General features: G+C 37.2%; 1 protein-coding gene across 2 annotated transcripts in view; it reads left to right on the top strand.

Annotated features, from left to right (window-relative positions):
- Window positions 1-21,287, top strand: part of LOC140162563 (kinesin heavy chain-like) — a 118,640-nt gene that overhangs the window by 51,446 nt on the left and 45,907 nt on the right. The window contains exons 3-4 of one of the 2 annotated variants that reach the window (XM_072185820.1): window positions 579-652; window positions 15,897-15,920. In XM_072185820.1, coding sequence (XP_072041921.1) covers window positions 579-652; window positions 15,897-15,920 — 98 coding nt within the window. The remainder of the gene's footprint in view (window positions 1-578; window positions 653-15,896; window positions 15,921-21,287) is intronic. The other variant, XM_072185821.1, reaches the window with a different exon arrangement.

Here is a 21,287-nt window from a genome sequence, read left to right on the forward strand (position 1 = left end):
GAATTTGCAATATTTGAATAAGATAACATGAAATGCAATGACTCTTTAAAGGGGCATTTTGTGATCTACAGCCTCATGCCCCACTTTTCTCAAGAAAAAGTTTATGTGCAAAACATTTCTTGCAGATTCATTCGCCTTAAATAAATATCATCAAATTTTAATTTTGTTATGGTTAACAGAACAAAATTACAACACAGTGGCCTAGGGAGCAGTTAACAGGTTAACAGAATGAAATAAACCAACAGCTACCTATGGAGCAGTCAAATACACATAATCATGCATAACTCGCAACGCAAAATCGGAATCATTTGTCATTTTGGGAATAAGCTATTTTTGTGGATATCTACTGAAAAATGGCATAAAAAGAAGATGCTAGAATCACAAAATACTCCTTTAATGCTATTTTTGGTTATTGCAATGACATGCTAATCAAACGCCCGCAAATCAGACACCATATAATTTACTAGTTGGGTACCCATCTGATGTATTTTAAGCAGTAAAATTGAAATAAATGAATAATCATACAAGTAAAGTTAACATTTTAACAAATTAAATATATAATAATTTTCTACTTTCAGATGTACTTGAAGGTTACAATGGGACGATATTTGCGTACGGACAAACGTCTAGTGGCAAAACATACACGATGGAGGTAGGTAGAGAAGACATGTAGGGCTATTCCAGTTGAAATCCATACACCCCCTATGGAAGATGTGATCTTAATTTCCCACACAGGGAGTGTGAATTGCAAATGGGGTTACATTGGTGACTGACTCCATTTGAAATCTACACCCCCTGTGTAGGAGATTAACAGTCATGTGTTCCATACAGGGTGTATGGATTTCAACTGTTATTTGTCAAACAAAAAGATGCACACTGAAAAGAACATGAACTAAAGTAACATTTTTATTATAGTAAAAGAAAAGCATGACAAATTATATTTTTTTCTTGATATATTTAATAAAATTAAGCTTACAATGCTCAAGATTGAGGTTTCAGATGAATGTCTTTCAACAGAATTTTGTGATACATGTAATTAGCAGATTGTGTTAATTTTTCTTTGTCACTAATATTAATAATCAAAACCTGACCTAATTTAAGTACATGTACGACACATAAATTGTAAGCTAAAAATATTCACGTAATTTAGTGAAATGCATAATTAATATTCTCATGACGATGAACTGTGCTTAAATGGATTAAACTGTGCACTTTGGAATAAGCACAAACATACTGAAACATGTGCATGTATCTTGGCTATGTTCTTGATCTTTGAGCGTCTTTTTGTCGCAATATGTTAAGCATATATCTTCCTGGATTGAAATGAACAGCCCCATTTTGGTGGCTTTTGACATTAACACTTCTGAGAACTACGATTTTAAAAATATATTTAAAAGCAGCTACATGTAAGGCACTGTAGAGGGAATCTATTGGGAAATACATACAGTGCCTTTCTACAAATAGCTACTTTGAATTTAAAGGGATGAAATATACTACATAAAAAACAAACTAACCTTTTCTGATTTCTGGAAACTTGGTTACTGGTCAGGCTTCCTAAACCAGCAGACTAGTCCTTCCAATGTGGATCCATTTTGTTGTTTTATCTTTATGGGTGATGTACAATGTGAAATTGTAAGCATTGGTAGGACTAAATGGGCTTAGAAAGCCTAACCACTAGCCATGTTTTGAGAAACTGGCCCTAAAGATATTTCTGATATTAGATGACAGTTTGCAGACCTGTCAGAATTGTGCACTTGTCTAATTTCCAGATCAGAATTGGGAGAATCTGATGTGAACAAGGACACAGTTTTTGTACTGAAACTGTCATTCAGTATCACAAGAAAGTTATAGCAATCCAAAGAGGTTCTGTAAAAGAGATTGGACTCCAATTAGCCCAGTGTGTAACTCAATATTGGGCTGTTCCAGTTGAAATCTATACACCCTTTATGGAAGACATGAACGTAAACGTCTCTTCCACAGATGGAGTAGATTTCAAATAGAGTATTCCATTTAGGTAACTCCATTTGAAATTCACACTCCCTGTGTGGAAGGTTAAGGTCATGTCTTCGATAGGGGTGTATGGATTTCAAGTGGAATAGCCTATGCAGTGTTACACACTAGGTTAATTGGAGTCCAAACTCTTTAAATATTTCCTCATTGCTTTTGCTACAACATTAAAATGAACAACTCTTATCACAAAATGATTTGATAACCAACGCACCATTTATTCACCTACTTGCACGGTTCCGCCATTATGTATATGTGTGCAAGTAGAGCCTCGAACTGACATCACATGAAAGGAATAATTATATAACTTTACACACAATGTAATATGACTGGTTCGATTCTCATTCATGTGTGCTGCCAGTTCGAGGCTCTCCTCGCCCATTGCGCATAATGGCGGAACCATGCAAGTAGTGAATATCGTAACATGTAACATTTGCAATTCATTTCATCCTTTTTAGTTTATTACACACTAAATTCCTGGTGAAAGATTCAGCTAAACATTTGTCATGTAACTTCATTTTCAGGCATTGCTGCTAACACTAGGCAGGTTTCGCAGGTTTTTGCCGCAGGTGGAAAAAAACGCGGTTTTAACCACGGTTTAAACCACTTGGCAAAAACAGTTTTTGCAAAGTTTTTGCCGGCAAAAATGGCAAAAACTAACAAAGTGATTTGTAGTTCAGTTTTTTCATCTCAAAACAAATTATTAAGTTACAAAAATAATTTCCTGAGTGTAACAAAGCCAGATTTTGTAATTATAAGTAACATTAGGTAAAACTAAAGGCATGCGTTTTCATTGCTCAAGTGCATTTAACCGAAATGTGGCATATATCAAATTCAAAACTTTTTCATTTTAAGGACTTGATGAGACAAAAAATAAGTTGAATGATTCATTAAAAGTTGTGTGTTACTGTTTATGAGCTTTCTGTGTTACTTTTTAATATTTGAGTGACTATAAGTGAGTTTTTGCCACTTTTGCCGGTTTAAACCAGGCAAAAACAGGTTTTTGCCACCCTTGCCGGCAAAAACCGAACCCTGACACTAGGACTCACAGAATGAGCTTTGTTACACTATGTTCATTCAGTTTTCATATTACTTTAACAGAAATAAGTATGGGATGTCAAATTGATACATTTAAGCCAACATAGCATTAGCGTTGGGTTTCTTAGCATGTGTACATGATCAATTGTAGAAACAGCTCAATTAATAAAAACTAATATTTATTTTCATTTTGATAGAGAAAAATAAAAATTTTCAAGAATAAGTGCAACTACACAGACATTTCAAAATTCGCCCCTGGTTCAGCAGGTGCAGCGATCGAAGTACAGGAACCCAAATTGTACTTTTCCACTGATAATAAACTTGTATCGTTAGTCTTACTATGATGTGGTGAATGTTTCTACACAGTTGAAAATATTTTGATAAATGCAGTTATTTCCCACAGTGTGTATTTTATTTCCCTCCATTTTCTTCTACGGAAGAAGAGTCTTTTGTAACTAACCCTAACACCCATAAATACCACAAAATACTATGACGCAAACCACTGCGCATGCGTGAAAAACTAAAGGTAACATAGTTTTAGCAAAATGGAGACAATTGGTCAAACATTAAAGTGCTCTTAGTCTTAGCAGTGGCACCACAGGGGGCATGGGGGAAATGCCCCCAATTGGCCAATCAGAACTCTTTTACCCAAATTTGTTGATTTTGCCACCCTCCCCTGAAATTCACTTTGCCCCACACCCTAAAAAAGTTCCTGCCGCCGCTGCTGGCTCTTAGAAACAATATGACTGGTCTTTTATGTACTTAATTCTCTTCACGTGTTGACTACAGACGACATGTTTCAAAAAAAAAATTTAAAATCAAAAATTTCAGAAATGTAAATTTTCATGACCATATTTAGAATCAGCATGAAAAATGCATTAAAATGAGTACAAACAAGCCTAGTATTGGTTCAGCAGTTCTTAAGATAGCTCTTGATATTTTGAGAAAATATTTCAAAACTTGGAATTATTTCCGTTGAAGCGTGGGGCTAGCACGCAGAGCATTAGAAACAAACCATTGGAGATGTCACATGAATGTGTTTCCTGTATTAACCTTGTACAGTATTGTGTGTGAATATGAGTGGCTATTTAGTTCCTGCACATCAAGTGCCGTGTTATTCATTTCTAGTTCGCCAGACCACAAAATGTGTGAATCATTGGGGTCTCATGAATTCAAGAAAGATGATAATACAAAGATAGCTGCCTTGATGCAAACGTACATGGTTATAACCTTGCTCATCAGATCACATTGGGTTTTCATGAATTCAAGAAAGACAACAATGGAAGTATAGCTGCCTTGGCTGGATGCAAACTTACATAGTATACTGTATAAATAAGTGGTTATTTTTGCGTTAGGATATATTCGCAATTTCCAACACCAAAGACTTTTGTGGGTGTTGATATTTGTGCAAAATTCATGCATTACCAATGTTATCATATGACAAAATTTCACATGTTGTTGGATTCGCGATATAACATCTATTTGCCAAATTCTCAAAAATAAAATTCTCCTCTTATACAGTGTCTTCCTTTGACAGACCACAAGAATCATGATTCACTGGGGTCTCAAGAATTCAAAGAAGCCAATAGCTGAACAAACTTAAGGGTGGTGCAATTACTATACAGTGAAATGTACCCAGGGTGACTTTGATATATAAGGAGCAAAGTTTTTTTGGCAAGCCTGGGGGACACCCCTTGCATGTATGATGTAATTAAACAGAATTTCATATGAGTTAATTGGCCATTAATTAGCATGTAACTCTATCTTGCTTAACATCACTGAGATGTCTCCAACATGCACTTTTAATTTGGCAAGTAGCATAATAGGTGTGCAACACATTGTCGTTTCTACCTCACATTGAAGCCCATCGCCCAAACGTTCTTATTCTTAATATCACTGGGGTATGAGACAAAAATATGAGCTTTCACCTGATACTAAAATCTGCATCTGATGGGGGTAAAGTAGGAGAATGAGGCTGATCTGGTCAAGCATTTTAAAATGACCAAATCAGCTTTTTTTTGTTCACATATTAAATAAAACAAAATAAGTAAACTGTAATTGTATGCAAAATTAGAAGTCCTTTTAATGTATGACTAAAGGGGGAAAGGCTGTTCTAAGGTATTTTCCAATTCTATCCATAAAATCCATAAATGTTGAATCCATAAATGTTTCCAGACAGCAACATACACAACCAAGTTGAATGACTCCACTATATCAGGAATATGTGTACTGCCACTAATTTTCACTTACTCATCAATTGACATAAGCTCGGAGTAGTAACTAGTTAGTAGATACATGTTTTGAATACTGGGCCCCTGAACAGGTGAAGATATGTTTATGTAAACAACACAGGCAATTGAATAATACACTTGTCAATGGGGACCCTAGCCCCTGGTTACCCAGGGATGGCCGGACAGTTGTCAATATTTGGTTGGAGAGTTGTCACAAATTTTATCCCTGCATGGCTAGGCATGTGCCGAGCCTTATTCAGGAAGTTGGCCAAGCCCAAAGAGCCAGGAATTTGAGTGGGGACTTGAGTCAGGCAAAAGGCTGGGGTCTGCAGCAATGCCCGGCTAGTGGGGTGTTGACTTGGCTGTGGTTTTACAGACAAATACTGCCTTGTTGGTTGGAGACTTGCCTGGAACTGTTTAACATTTAATGCATAAATCTCATGTATATACTTGAGCCGGTCATCCCCGGGTACCCCGGGGGCCTGAACAACAACTGACAAGTGCATATTCGATTCCTGTAAAGAAGGTGTAATTAAATATGTGATCTGCAGATAACGAAAGTGTGTCATCACTACAGGGATGTTGTGTGAGGCATCTTGACCACTGTCCTGGTCATTGCAGGGATGTTATGGAGTTATTCCAGTTGAAATCCATACACCCTCTGTAAAAGACCCAACCTTAATCTCCCACACAGGGAGTATGAATTTCAAATGAGGTTATCTGATTGTGTGGATCCATTTGAAATCTATACTCCCTTTGTGTGGGAGATTGAGGTCATGTCTTCCATGGGGGGTGTATCAGGGTTCGATTTAGGGCGGTTTTACATACACACATGCATGTAACATCGGTTTTGTGCATGTAAAATTTTACCTGTGCATGCAGAATTTTGTGATAGTCAGCCCATATTCAAGGAAAAACTGCAGTGGTGCATAACTTTTATTTTCTAAATCGCCCCCCCCCCCCCAGGGTGTATAAATTTCAACTGGAATGACCATTTACCCCCTTACCGTACCTCTGGTAAAAAGCAAAACAAACAGCCATTGGAGCATGTATTATGCTTTCTTGTATAGTATGTCCCGGGGGGGGGGGGGTACTCAAGTTTGGTTTTGGTATGGGTGTGCCGCTGAGAATTTTATATCAATTTTTCAAGAAATCTGGACCCATCTACCGTATTCATTCCAATAAGCGCCCATGCCCCAATAAGCGCCCACCCAGGGTATATTCAATTTGCTAAAGGGTACCATTAATGTTGAAGTGACAGATAGATGTTGATATAGTGAAATAGCAGGAGGACTTCACATCCGGTGTAAACCTGCAATACATTTTCCACATCAGAAAAGCTACTAGAACGTCTCAGGACCCTTTTATAACGTACGTAAATTCATCTCTAATAATCGCCCCTCACAAAAAATTAGGTAAACCAGGTAAAAAATAAGCGCCTACCCAAAATGACTTTGTTAAGCGCCCTGTGCGCTTATTGGAATGAATACGGTACATCAAAATTTCGGCCAAATTTACCTCAAATTGTCTTGGTTTTTACAAATTTTAGCAAGTTTTGATGTTTTAATTTCGAAAATTTTGGCTAGATTGAGGCAAAATTGGGATATTTTCCGACAAAATTGAGACTATACCAAAATTGGTTTAGAAAAAGGGGTCATTGATACTAAAATGCCGAAAATGTACCCATGTTTGCGGCACGTCCCCGTATGGTCATTTGTACTGAGTACCACCCCTGGGCATTATGTCCACATGCAGTAGTCCAATATTGCTTATTGCCACTGCTCACACCTGCCAATCTAGAATCTCAAATGACTAGGGAATACTATACCTGCTGATTTATCTAGGCCTTCTACAAATTGATAGCATCATAATAACATTTCTTGATGTGGTATCACTCTTGACGAGGTAGTTTTATATGACATATTAGATGGACGATGATTAGTTTTTAGTTGCTTGTTAATCAGGCTCGGATATATGCTCTTTTTCAAAAGACCAAAAATTGTAGGTCTTTTCCGGGGGCACTCAACTTTGAGGCTCAATTACATGGAGAGTGATGCAAATGTGGGTCTAAGGGAACTGCCTGAGCCTGAAAAAGGGACCCTTGACCGCCGCACATGTACCTGTACCACCCCCAGGCTTTTCCCTTTTGTGAAACTTCATCTATATCTTCAATACAAAAGGTCAAAATTTTCATATGAAGGTCGGCTTTTCCTCCCAGCTACATAACACTTTTAAAGTACATATCATAAGCTTTATAAAGTTAACTTCGAAGACTGTTAAATGTCAAAATGTCAATTTTTAATAATTTGCTATATAAAATTGGTATTATATTTCGAATTTCAAAAAATTAAAATTATTTGATATCAGAAGGACATCTGATGTGCCCTCATGTCTCACAAAAATACTGTGCAAACCGTGCTTTCCGATCCCTTAAGTGAAACACATTTAATTGGCCCTGGAATTAAAGAAGCATAGAGTACACTGTTTTTTTGAGTGCAGTGTTGCATAAAAAATAAACGCTGTTCTCAGTTCAGTACAGTAGCATCATCATCATCTTCATCATTATTATCCAGGGGCCCTAACTGTATTTATAACTGCCTGTATTACAGACTCCCATATGGTAAGATTATTAATGTACAAGGATTTAATATGATGTATGGTTCTTGTTATATGAGCATAAACCCATCCAGGCTTATTCTAATTTTTAGGAGGGAAAAATAGATATTCAGGAGGGATAAAAAGCCCCCAAATGATCAATCTTGGGTGCATTTTGGAAAATTATAAGAAAATGCACCCAAAAATCACACAATTTGGGTGTTTTTGTTGGTTATCATCACATGGGCAAGGAATGTACTGTAAGTATTCAGGTTGGGAAAAGCACCCAAATAATACATTTTATGTGCATTTTGAAAAATTATAGGAAAATGCACCAAAAACTACACATTTTCTGTCCCTTATTTGTAACAAAATTTATAAGCTTTATAATTGTCTACATTTATTTCTCAAAATTCGTTCAGTGTTTACACCAATTTCACATCGAAGCTTTTTTCATCAATTTTGGCCATGCCCACAAACACAGTACAGTACTCTCTTCCGTTTTTGGACTAAAGCTTGCCGGCATACATCATTTTGTAACATGTAATTTCTTTACCCTACAACCTGCATTGATAAAGGTACAAACAACTGGATACAGGCCCGTATGCAGGATTTCATTTGGGGGGGGTGCAGATTTTGAAAAAGTGGACCTTTTTCCAAGGGGGGCAATTTTGTGAAAAGTGAACAAAATTTGGACCTTTTTGTCCAAAAAAGGTAAAAACCTGATTATGAAATGTTGGGACTTTCTGTATACTTTTCCAAATTTTTTTTTTTGTGGGTGTGGCAACACCCCCCTGCGTATGGGCCTGACTGGATAGTGGGACATGCAATGCCTGGAGTAGTCCAATGGGGTCAGAGAATGTAGAGATCTAATTAGTCCGAAATTTAGGAATATCTTCCTCATCCCTGTGCAATAATTTTAGATTCCTCGCATGTTTTTTTTGCCGAGGCAAAATTTTGGAACGGTTATACAGTGAGCAATGTGATAGGAGTCCCATGATTAAGTACTATTGATTATCTACTGTATTAGGGCCGCAAGTATTGATCGGAAATCACAGACGTGGTGCGAAAGCTGTGAAAATGAATTTGTATCCAATAAAGTGGTTATTTTTGTAGTGGATAATTTTTCATGCTTTACATCAATTTTGTATTAGGGCTGCATGTATTGATCGAAAATTGGGGATGCGAAGCAAAGCTGTGAAAATGAATTTGCATTTTGAGTAGCAATTTTTGTTGTGGGTAATTTTTCATGCTTTACACAAATTTTGTAAATTATACATTTGATTTGAAAATCAGGGATGTGAAACAAAATCCGAAAATGAATTTTTATCAGAATTAGTAATTCTTGTTATTGATAATTTTTCATTGTTGACATAACACGTTATATTTGGGCTTCAAGTTTCACTTGGATATCTGACATGAACGTGAAGCAGAATCTGTGAAAATTAATTTGAAGCCAATCGAATTTAAATTTTTGCTGTTGGTAATTTTCATGGTATGCACAAACTTTGTATTACATTGTAGGGCTGCATGTATTGGTTGAAAATCAGGGATGCAAAGCAAAATCTAAAAATGAATTTGTGAAGTAGTAATATTTGGTGTGGATACATTTTCAGGGTTTACAATTTATTTAGTATTGGGGCTGCAAGAATTGATTCAACATCAAAGACGTGTAGGAAAAGCTGTGGGTTTTTTAATTAAAATGTATTTTGGGGTTTTTCCCCTTCTTGGATTTGAATTAGATTTCACCTGGATTTGAAAATTGAAATCAATATTATTTAAAGTAAGCATTGACATAAAACCAGATAAATTACAAAGTGAAATATTACTGTTGGTTTTATTTTTTTTAATTGGAAAAAATGAATGACCTTGACCCTCCAACTTGGAAAAATAACTTGGAAAAATAACTTGGAAAAATAACTTGGAAAAATATCATCTTGGAGTCCAAGATGATATTTTTACAATGTATTTGAAGGTTCATTTATTAGCTTGATCATGTTGTCTTACTACTTTCATACTACTTGCTCCACACTGTGTACTTGCTCCATACGCTATGAAGCAAATATGGCTTTATTTCCAGGCTCCATCGTAGTTCAGTATACGGCCATATAAAATTAATGTTTTGGTTCTTGTCCCTCCTGCCTCAATTTGTGAGATTATTTTTCCCCTAGATTTTTCAATAAAAAGACTTTGGAAAGTCTTTTTGTGGTACCCTAAGGGGTTTATCCCTCAGAATCTCACATTTGGAAGAAAAAAGAGAGGACCGCCTCCTTTTCCTTTTTTCTTTGAGGTCATTGGAAAAGACCAAAACTATATTAACAATGCTAATTTTACATTGAAAAATAAACAAACAAAACACATCCCTCCCTCATCAATTCATGAAAATCCTCTGGACAAGAACCAAAAAATTAATTTTCTAATTCTATGATTTTGTTTACTTCACTCAGGTAGCATGTGATAGGGAATCTTTTACCATTGTGGCTAGCTGCTTTCTACTGTAGATAGCACATGATTTTGTTTACTTCACTCAGGTAGCATGTGATAGGGAATCTTTCACCATTGTTGCCAGCTGCTATCTACTGTAGATAGCACATGATTTTGTTTACTTCACTCAGGTAGCATGTGATAGGGAATCTTTCACCATTGTTGCCAGCTGCTATCTACTGTAGATAGCACATGATTTTGTTTACTTCCCTCAGGTAGCATGTGATAGGGAATCTTTCACCATTGTTGCCAGCTGCTGTCTACTGTAGATAGCACATGATTTTGTTTACTTCACTCAGGTAGCATGTGATAGGGAATCTTTCACCATTGTTGCCAGCTGCTATCTACTGTAGATAGCACGTGATTTTGTTTACTTCCCTCCTGTAGCATGTGATAGGGAATCTTTCACCATTGTTGCCAGCTGCTATCTACTGTATAGTACATGCTTTTGTTTACTTCACTCAGGTACCATGTGATATGCATAGGGAATCTTTTACCATTGTGGCTAGCTGCTATCTACTGTAGATAGCACATGATTAGGCTTACTTCACTCAGGTAGCATGTGATAGGGAGTCTTTTACCATTGTTGCTAGCTGCTATCTACTGTAGATAGCACATGATTTTGTTTACTTCCCTCAGGTAGCATGTGATAGGGAATCTTTCACCATTGTTGCCAGCTGCTGTCTACTGTAGATAGCACATGATTTTGTTTAATTCACTCAGGTAGCATGTGATAGGGAATCTTTCACCATTGTTGCCAGCTGCTGTCTACTGTAGATAGCACATGATTTTGTTTACTTCCCTCAGGTAGCATGTGATAGGGAATATTTTACTATTGTTCCCAGCTGCTATCTACTGTAGATAGCACATGATTTTGTTAGAATCATTCAGTTGCAAGACAAATTCAAGAGGATGTATCCTCCCCCTCCCTATGAAACATACTGAATGATCTGGGGATGTTGATATGTATACTTTACAAACAATTTTTTTATTGGACCACTATATATTTAAATTCACAGACGCTTTTAAGTAATCATTCAATGATATTACTTAATGCCCCACTTTGGGAATCATCGTTTCCCTGGAAAACAGCTGATGACAACAGGCCCGCCCATGGCCAGACAGTAACATGAGTAGGTTTATTTCACCTTGAAGGCATGGATAGCCTGACAAATAATGGGCTAGCTCTCCTCTAGGCCACATTGGGAAACAGGCCAGACCATGGCCAGAGGAACTAAACCAGTTCTACTATTAAAGATAGAGCTAAAAGCCAGGCTAAATGTTGACCTCACTGTTGTGGAGCATGATTTTTAGTAACCATCACCGTTCAGAGGTCATTCTATGGATGTAAACATGTTTGGGGTTAAAGAACTTTGTACTGACAGATGAGCATGTTTGAGAACCTAATGGGCTGTTCTTGTTGAAATCCACACACCCCCTGTGGAAGACATGATCTTAATCCCCAACACAGGGGATGTAGATTTCAAATAGAGACACCTATTCAGGTAAATCCATTTGCAATTTACACTCCCTGTGTGGGAGATTAAGGTTATGTCTTCCACAGGGGGTATGTGGATTTCAACTGGAATAGCCCATTAAGAACAACCTGTGGCATTGACATGTTGGCAGTACAGAGAATCACTATTCCCATCATGCATTACATGCTTCAGAGCATTTACAACCAACACATACTGTAATTTAAGTGGAAATTTTTGCTGAACATTAATTTTAGCTCTCAATGTAGCTACCTTGGACATTGAGAATGAGCGAATGTGTCATTTATGTAGGAAAACTCAAAATCACAGATTTAAAAACAAGCGAAGTACGTCAGCTCAAAATTGACAATGTACAGAAAATTACACACCACATGGACCACTTCGTTATCTGCAATTTTGCCAAAGAAAGACAATTATTTTCGGCCAAGTGGTTTCAGGTAGCAGTTTTGAATGTGTATCTGACCTTTAAGATGTTTCTATGAATGCTGGCCACCTACAACAAAATATATTTAGCAAGCTTCCAGCCCGCCGAGCTCTGAGCAAAATATATTTATATGTAGCAAGGTTTCAGCCCACTGAGACCTGTGAGGTCGAGGGGTACTTTGAAATAGCCTTAGCCTTACCCATTTGTAAGAGTTTGTTACAAAAATGGGAAAGGATATTGGTTAATATATGTCCATATTTTTACCAACTTCACATTTGAAAAAATGGGATGTTTAGGTTAAAAATTAGTTCATTTACTGCATTTTTCGCATGGAAAATGTTTCAAAAGATGGCCGATTTGTAAGGGTATTTTTGTAGGTCCACATTTAAGGACTTTTCCTGAAAAAAACTACCCATTAGTAGCACATCCCCTTATGCCTTAGATGCCTTGTGTGTGAGTACCCCCCTACCCCCTCCCCCCCCCTGAAAATGCACCCTGTGTCAGCAGCGCAACCCTGTATGCTCATTTCCACTAAGAACCCCCCCCGCCAGCAGTCTTTGATATGTTTGACATAAAGCATCATAGGTAGTCTTAAAGCACTTTACATTTATTCCGCCGTCATTAGAATATGTCGGAACCACGTTTGCATCCTACAAGTGGCGCAGGGTCCATCAGTACAATGACTGTGACTACCCCTAACAGCTTCCCATTGCACCTGGGTGGGGTGAGGCAAGCGAGGCAAAGCGCCTTGCCCAAGGGCGCAACACGGTGGTGGAACGGGGAATCGAACCCACGCACATCGAGCAAGCTCTCAGATTATGAGTCCAAGGCCGTAACCACTGAGCCACCGTGCCCTGCAGTGTTGCATCATGGGAAGCCTTGAATTGATGCCTTGTGTCATCAGGTTTGTGTCACTAATGCAGCTGTTGCATGTATTGCAAAAGAGATGTAGAGAAAATATTGAAAAGGGGAAACACTTTGTGAAGAAAATTACACATTTGTCATCAAATTAATTAATTTGGCAAGCAGGGGTGTTTTTTTAATTGAAATTTATCATTCCCAGTAATAATGCCAATACATTGATTATGTTCATGAATAATCATAGGACTTGTGAAATGATTCCCATGTTGTACTTTGCACTGTGTACTTAAGGTGGTATTGGATGCATTTTCTAGAAATAAGGAAATGCTTTGAGCATGTTTTAAACAGATTAATTGAGTAGGGTAAAGTACACTGATCAATATGCCTTTTTTGTTTGAAGCAAATCGGACATACGGTTTCTATACTACATCAAATTATATTTTCTTTGTATCTTATTGTTTTATCAATAATCAATATAGTTAATGAGCTAAAAGGACTGTAAAGGCTCATTAATATGTAATTTTGCCAATATTTTGCTAAAATCAATGCATAAATGTTCATGGTACTTTTATTTTGCATACTTTTGCCCTGAAACTTGGTCAAAGTGTTTCTAATATGTTCTAATGTATTATATAGTGAAGCCGCCCCCTCATTTGCATATTTGCATAATTAATGAGCTAATTTTCATAAATGCTAATTAATTATGCAAATTAGGGCGGCTAGCTCATTAATTATGCATAAATTATCTGGAAGTCATTAGGAACACTTTGACCAAGTTTGAAACCAATATTCTGTTAAATAAAAATGTTATGAACATTTATGCATTGGATTTTAGCAAAATATTGGCAAAAATTACATATTAATGAGCACTTTCAAGTCATATTAGCTCATTAACTGTATTGATTATTGATAAAAACAATACAATACAAAGACATTTAAAATGTATGTATTATGAAAACCGTATGTCCGATTAGCTTCAAACAAAAGGCATATGGATCAGTGTTCTCTGCCCTACTCAATTAATATGTTTAAAACATAAATAGAGCACTTCCAAAATGGGTCCAGAACCACCTTAATAAGCCAAATTTTTTGCGGCGGTTTTATTTTCACGATAATGAAGATGTTAATGTACTAAGCTTCTAGATATCCAGTTGTGGATCACTAGTCTAACCAAAAGTCATTTAAATCAGTAAATTATGATGATTTTCAACATGATCTTTCAGTTGCAGCAAAATATATTTCCATTTGTAAGCAACATTCTTGTAAAAAAGTAGAGGACTTGCAAATTACCTTAGGCTTGACTATTTAAAAAGTGCTTTGAAAAGCTGTGTCTTAATTTAGTAAATTGCTTTTCGAGGCATGTTTTTCATCTAATAGAAGCATCAGCATTATGTTGGGCTTGCTGCTCTGATCAATATGCGTTTTGTTTTCAGTAAATCAGACGTGCCATAATGCATTGATTTTTAATTTCTTTTTCATGGTTTTATCGATAATCATGCCAGTTCATGGGCTAAAATGGGTGAAAGTACTGATGAAATTATTGTTTGCAATATTTTGCTATAAAAACAATGCAAATAAAGTTAGTTTTCATTATACATGTGATGCTAATTTGTATAAATGTCATTATTGCAAAAATGAAGAAGCTCATTAAATATGCACATTATATGCAAATTAACATCACAGCTAAAATATTCACAGCATTTTAGCTGAGATCTAAAAAAATTGAGATTTATATAAAGCAGTATGTGAATAGTTTTATCCAATTGTAGCAGTGCATTTCAACAAGCGCACAAACTTTTAGTTGCTTTTAATATCACTTTAACATCAAGATAGTAAAGATTATGTTGTTATTTAGTCAAATATATCTTTGCTAATCTTATCTTCATTTGAATTTGATTTATCTTAATTTGTCATGGGTCTTTGCTGTAGTCGGGGTAACTATAGAATACCCACCACACTGTAAGTCATCCGTACCTTAACTTTGACCATAAGCCTTACACTAATCCCAAATCATAACTCACACCTAACCCTAACCCCAAAGCATAATGCTAACCCTTAACCCTAAACCTTAACCCTGACCATAACCCTTTAAAATACAGGCATCAAAGGGAGTCTTGTTACCCTACCCTCCTTCATTTTATTTTGGTTCACTCTTTGTCCAAAAATATTAGTTCAAGATTCACCACAAGAAAGCAATTATCAGGTCAAGATTCACCTGATCTGTGAGTGTTTGGTTCTATGTAAAAGCATACAGCAGTCAACATGCGGACAAAGATTAGTCACAGATAACCGTTGTGATTACTTGTTTGGTTGAAGAATCACCGCACCTGAAAATGCATTGGGGTCAAGATTCACTCTATGGTTTTGTCCAGCAAGGTAACGATAACGAAATAGTGAATTCTTGAGGAGGGTAGGGTCAAGATTTCCTTTGACACAGCTGCCCTAACCCTTACCCTAACCCTAAACCATGATCCTAACCCCAAACCCTAACCCTAAATCACAATATGTGGTGGGTAATGGTATTCTATAGTTCAAACACCCATTAAATGTGAAGGTGCGTTTATTTTTAACAGTAGCGATATCATTGCACAGGTGATAAGATAATTAATACCGACTAAAACTTAGCACAAAGAAATTAATATCAACTAATAAATACAAATAATATAACCATGGTAACCCAAACCAACAATAACCCATTGTGATAAATAATACCAGCATGTTTTGATGTGTAATTTCTTTGTTTTTCTTTTCTGAATGCAGGGCGTGATACCCCCGTCAACCAATGTGCGTATTTTGTTTTGATTTTGGGTTTAATTCAATTCCGACTAACCGTTTTAATTAATAATTACGTATATATATTTTTAAAATCTAACACGTTGAATTATTTTAATCACCACCAGTGTGCATTGTGTTTTCTCCTATTTTGCAAGAATTTGATAATTATCTTCAACAGGCATTTCTTAATTACTGTATATTTTAGAGTTTTAACGATAAGGTTTTGAAATCTATGGTACTCTTTATATCTGGCTTCCCAGAAGAAAAAAAGGAACTTTGGAGAATTTTTGCAGGAAAAACAATCAAGCTGAGTAAAAAAAAGTCTAAAGAAGAAATTTGATGACAATAGAAAATTCAATTGATCATCAGTTGCTTTTTAACAAGTGTTCTGCTTTTCTCATGCACTATAGTATAGCATTTTTAGTTTGGCAAGTCGGTGACAACGCTTTTGAGGCAGCTTTTTCGCTTGCGCATCCATGCGGTATCTTTAAACATGTGCATTACTTTGAGCGAACAATCACGATTTAAAGATGCGCCCAATGATATGCGCACTAATGTCACTGACTTGCTAAAGTGAAAAATAGTACTATAAACCAGAAGTTGCCAGCCCTGTGTGGCCAAACTGTGGAAGCTGCTCAGGCATTAGTGAGTTCCTTTACACCATCTAAAATTTTTTGAAGTCGACGGTTTCTTGCTGGCGAGTTATAAGCTTCATTAAATATGTGTGATATAGGCCTAGAATGTGTCAATCTGGATCTGTGAAGACTTGTGCACATCATGAATACAGTTCATTAAAAGGCTAAAAAAAGCCAAATTTGTTTCCTAGAGGTGGCTCAAAAACCTAAATGCAAAATGAGGTACGTAGATATCATTTAATACGCCTCAAATCACTGATTTATTGTCAAATCAATGCAGATGGCATCATAGACAGTAGAGAGAAGAGAGTAGGTTAGATATGAACATTGAAAATTAGAACAAATTACTGTACACCTGATCTGTGAACTTTGTCTTTTTAAAGACTCTTCTTGTTTGCATTGATGTTCTCACTTTAGGATTACAATTCTCTCGACCACATAAGCTTGACTGCTGTGATGTGAATGGATAACATCCATACATACAGTTGGACTAAATTATAATTCTGTTCAACTGGACTTACTGTTTTAGATGGTTTCGGTATCATGTCAGATCCATGACACATCATCAGGCCTACTGATCTTTGAATCAGGGAGGGGGTCTACGCCACAAGTTGTCCAAGAGTTACGAACCAACCGTCAGGAAAATTCCTTGACGACTCCTGTGTGAAGTCACTTCTCCCACCGTGACGTCACAGGTCAAGAATACAGAGCCAATTCAAGATCAGTCGGCTTTATGATGCGTCATGGATATGACGTGATACTGTAGCCATCTAAAACATAAGTCCAGTTGAACAGAAATATAATTTAGTCCAACTATATTTATTTACTCTTTTTTTAATTGATTTCTTTCCAATATTTAAAACACATCAGGGATGAATTCAAAACCCAACCACTGGTCTACCAGGGCTCTGTCAGAATCAGTGATGTGACCTTGGTTCTATTGTTCTGAACATATAACATGGTTAAACCGCCGGTTCTGCCAGAATGCCGACGTTCCACCGGCGATTGGGTTTTGATGCCATCCCTTACATTCTTGAATTCCATGTATATTCTGTGAATACATGTTTGATTTCAGCCCTACATCATCATGTATGATCAAAAATAATTTTTGCTCTACTTTAGCTGGCTCAGTTTCTCATATCATGCTGCCCTCAACGATCAAATTGTGCGAAGCGCGCTTAGGTGCCTAGAGGCTGATCTATAGGGATAGATATCAGAGGGTATCGGACGGGACTGAGCAAGTGCTACACACAACATCATCATTGACAGCACCTCTTTCTGATATTTCACTTTCATAACATTTTGCATTTGAAAATCTGTATTTCAAAATATGAGTAAAGAATAAGATCTTACCCTTCAGGGAACGTTCACAAACACTTGTAAGGGGGGGGCCTGATGCAAAAACATTTCATCGCGAAAATGTTTTGGGCTGCCCCCCCCCCTCCTTTCTAGACCTCAAAAAATTTCAGGGCCCCCTTTTTGACATGAAAATTATGGGTCTACCCCATAGAAAAGCATATAAACTTAATTTTTCCAGGAAAATTTGTGGTCATTTTTTCAGGCCCCCCCCCCCTTAGGAGGGTCAAAAAATTCAGGGCCCCCCTTTTTGCATCAGGCCCCCCTAACAAGTGTTTGTGAATGTTCCCTCATGGATAGGTAAGTGAGTTGCATACTCATTGAAGTATTCAAGACACACAGCTTCAGTGGCATAACTATTCTGTCTGAAATGATGAACAGCAAGGGTGAAATTAAGCAGGAGACAGGAGCCGTTTGGCCTCCAGAAACGCTGCAGTAGCCCCTGGTTCCCTCTCATTTGTAGTTGACCAGGGAACACTTTTCTCACAAAACTTGCCCCCTGGATAGTGAACCAAATATGTGACGTGTCATATCAAAAGGAGACACTTTTGGGCAGGATCGTAAATGGAGAAATAGCCAAAAATCTGCCCGGGTGATTTTTTCACAATTTGGGTTTGTTGCTTGCAATTTGCGATGTTTTTAATGTTTAAAATATTGTCTGATAGTTTCAGACCAGAATAAAACTGGCATTTTGTATTTTTTGAGACATTTTTCAAGGTAATTCCTACTCTCAACATTGTCAATAACATTTTTAAAGGCCGATATCTCAATTTCCAATTTTATAATACCATAACTTACGAACTCAATATCTTTACTTGGGAATATCCGATTTCATTGGGGGAAACGGTTTTGTGGAGCAAAATATCTCTATATTTAAGATATGTAAAAACCTCTAAATTGTTAACCTGCCCAAAAGTGTCTCCTTTTGACATGACACGTCACATATATCAAATTTTAAAGCAAATAGTGCTTATTTAACCCATTCAACATTATCAGCATATCTTTATTTTTATTGGCCCCTTGGTAATTGGAAGTGGCCCCTGGTTTCTTCAAATCTTGGTGAACCAGGGGCCCCTGGTTCAAGCTCTCTTATTTTCACCCCTGATGAACAGTATTGAAAGAGGGTGAAATCTGGGGGAATCAAGGGAGCCTTGAGCTCCAATTTGTATCATGCTCAAATGAAAACGCTCTTAGATGCTTAGTCCCAAAGGTGGGTACTCCTTCATTTAAGAAATCACCAGAACTAGTCTAGTCTGAAAACGTCATTGAGCGATTATTCTGTATTTTATCCCTCAATTAAGTCTTTACCCTAAAACAAAAACGTAAGTCCAGTAGATCAGATTATAATAATTTCATAGTCTTTACCCTAAAGTCTGCAATATGACTGAAGGAAACACCCAAAGACCCTACTTTTTGTTCATTAAAGGAACAGTGAGTGATGTACTAAACCACAAACATCTTAAAATTAATCAAAAATCAGATATAAGCATTTTTCATTTTTGGAACAAACATAATAATATATGCAAATTATAACCATGAAAGAAGTCTAAAAATGTCAAAATTTACATTTCTTAAAACATGATGTTAGGAAATGAATGGATGGGGCATCCCCCCAGTCAGAACTCTTGCCCCCCCCCCTGTTTCCCCCCCTCCCAATAAAAACCCAAAATTACGAAAATTTCAACATTTTGCTGTAATTGGTTGATTTTTTCCCCTGAATTTCACGTTGCCCCCAACGCCCCCCCCCTTGAAAAAATTCCTGGCGCCACCACTCGGGGGTATTTGGATTCTGGCCGGTACCCATGCTTCATCAGAAAAAAGTGAGTCTAGCGTTAGTCTTGAGACTCTCACTAGGGGTATCAAATCCAAAAACTGACTAGGATAGTAGGAATATCATATTCCAGAAGTCTTTTCTACTCCTGCTGGGGATATCAAATTCACCTCTTTTAGTCTCCAAAGGGGTATCAAATTTTCTGATTCCATGCTCACATATCTTATTATTTAGAATTGGAGGAAACATGAACTTGGTCTTATGGGGGGGGGGGGTGACTTTCACCGAAACTCCTGGGAAACTAGTCCTGTTAGGGGTATGTTTTTATAGAAATCTATAGCTATGTTGGGTGTCTTTATACAAATTGGGTCTCGCTAGCTGTATATTTTTACTTCAAATAGCCCCAGTAGGGATTACCCCCAGGAACCCCAGCACTAGCATGCATTCCAGAAAATCCTTGAGAACTGCCACCCCCCCCCCGGCAAAATGTTTTGTCCAGAAAATCACAGATTGCCCCTTTAAAGACATAAAGACCTCCACATTCAAAAATTAATCATTAACAAGGTGACTATATTGCTAACTATAGAAATCAATATAGGGACACGTGCATTAGCAGTGTTCATCTGTGGAAATTACAACATTAATATAATGAAACTACCACTGATTTTTATCAGTAATATCACAGCTTCATAGCCAAAGGGGTCTTTGTACTATTTTGTAGTCCAACCAGTAGGCCCTTTTTTTAATCGGTTCATCACCCAGCATACACTAGATGAAACCCAAACAATAACCAGTTAGTGGACTTTCGCATTTAATCTTTCTTGAGCGATCAGAGTATGAGTGGATGGTCAGGTAACGAAGAAAAACCAGGACCTACTCATCGGACTACTATTTTATGTGCTCGGATTTATGACAAATACTTCAGCAGACTGTTGATATTCAGTTTTATGCAAATGACAAATTTTATTCAAAATTGAATTTTTCGGTGTTATAGCCTATACATATATAATATAAAAGCATGTCGTTTTATATGTGAAGGATTTACAGTAGGATGTTCCATTTGCAAAATTCTCTCCCCTCCCACGTTTGTGAGCGAGTTGGAGGTTCAACATAATTTGACATTAGAAGAGATCAAAATGAAACCGTAAAATCTCCTTCATCAAAAATTAATACCCAGGAGTGAAATACAGTTGTACAAACTATTGCAGATCCAAAATTGGGAGTCAAATCACTATTGGCAATATCAGGGACTGACTTTTGAAAATGATGTTAAGGAGAGCTGTAGAATGCTCTTCTTGGTCTTTTCAAGAAGTGCATCAAGAGGAGCTACAGGAGCTGTAGAGGAGCAATTGCTCCCACTCCTCGCAAAAGGCAGTCCCTGACAGTGGCGGCGCCACGGGGGGGCATGGGGGGGGCAAATGCCCCCCAGTCAGAACTCTTGCCCCCCCCCCCTGTTGCCCCCCAGAAAAAACCCAAAATTACGAAAATTTCCACTTTTTACGGTAATTTTGAGCAAACTTTGTTGATTTTGCCCCCCCCGGAAATTTACTTTGCCCCCCTAATGCCCCCCCCCCCAAAAAAAATTTCCTGGCGCCGCCACTGGTCCCTGATAAA

Source organism: Amphiura filiformis, chromosome 10 (assembly GCF_039555335.1).
Source record: "Amphiura filiformis chromosome 10, Afil_fr2py, whole genome shotgun sequence".
Classification (NCBI taxonomy): Eukaryota; Metazoa; Echinodermata; class Ophiuroidea; order Amphilepidida; family Amphiuridae; genus Amphiura; species Amphiura filiformis.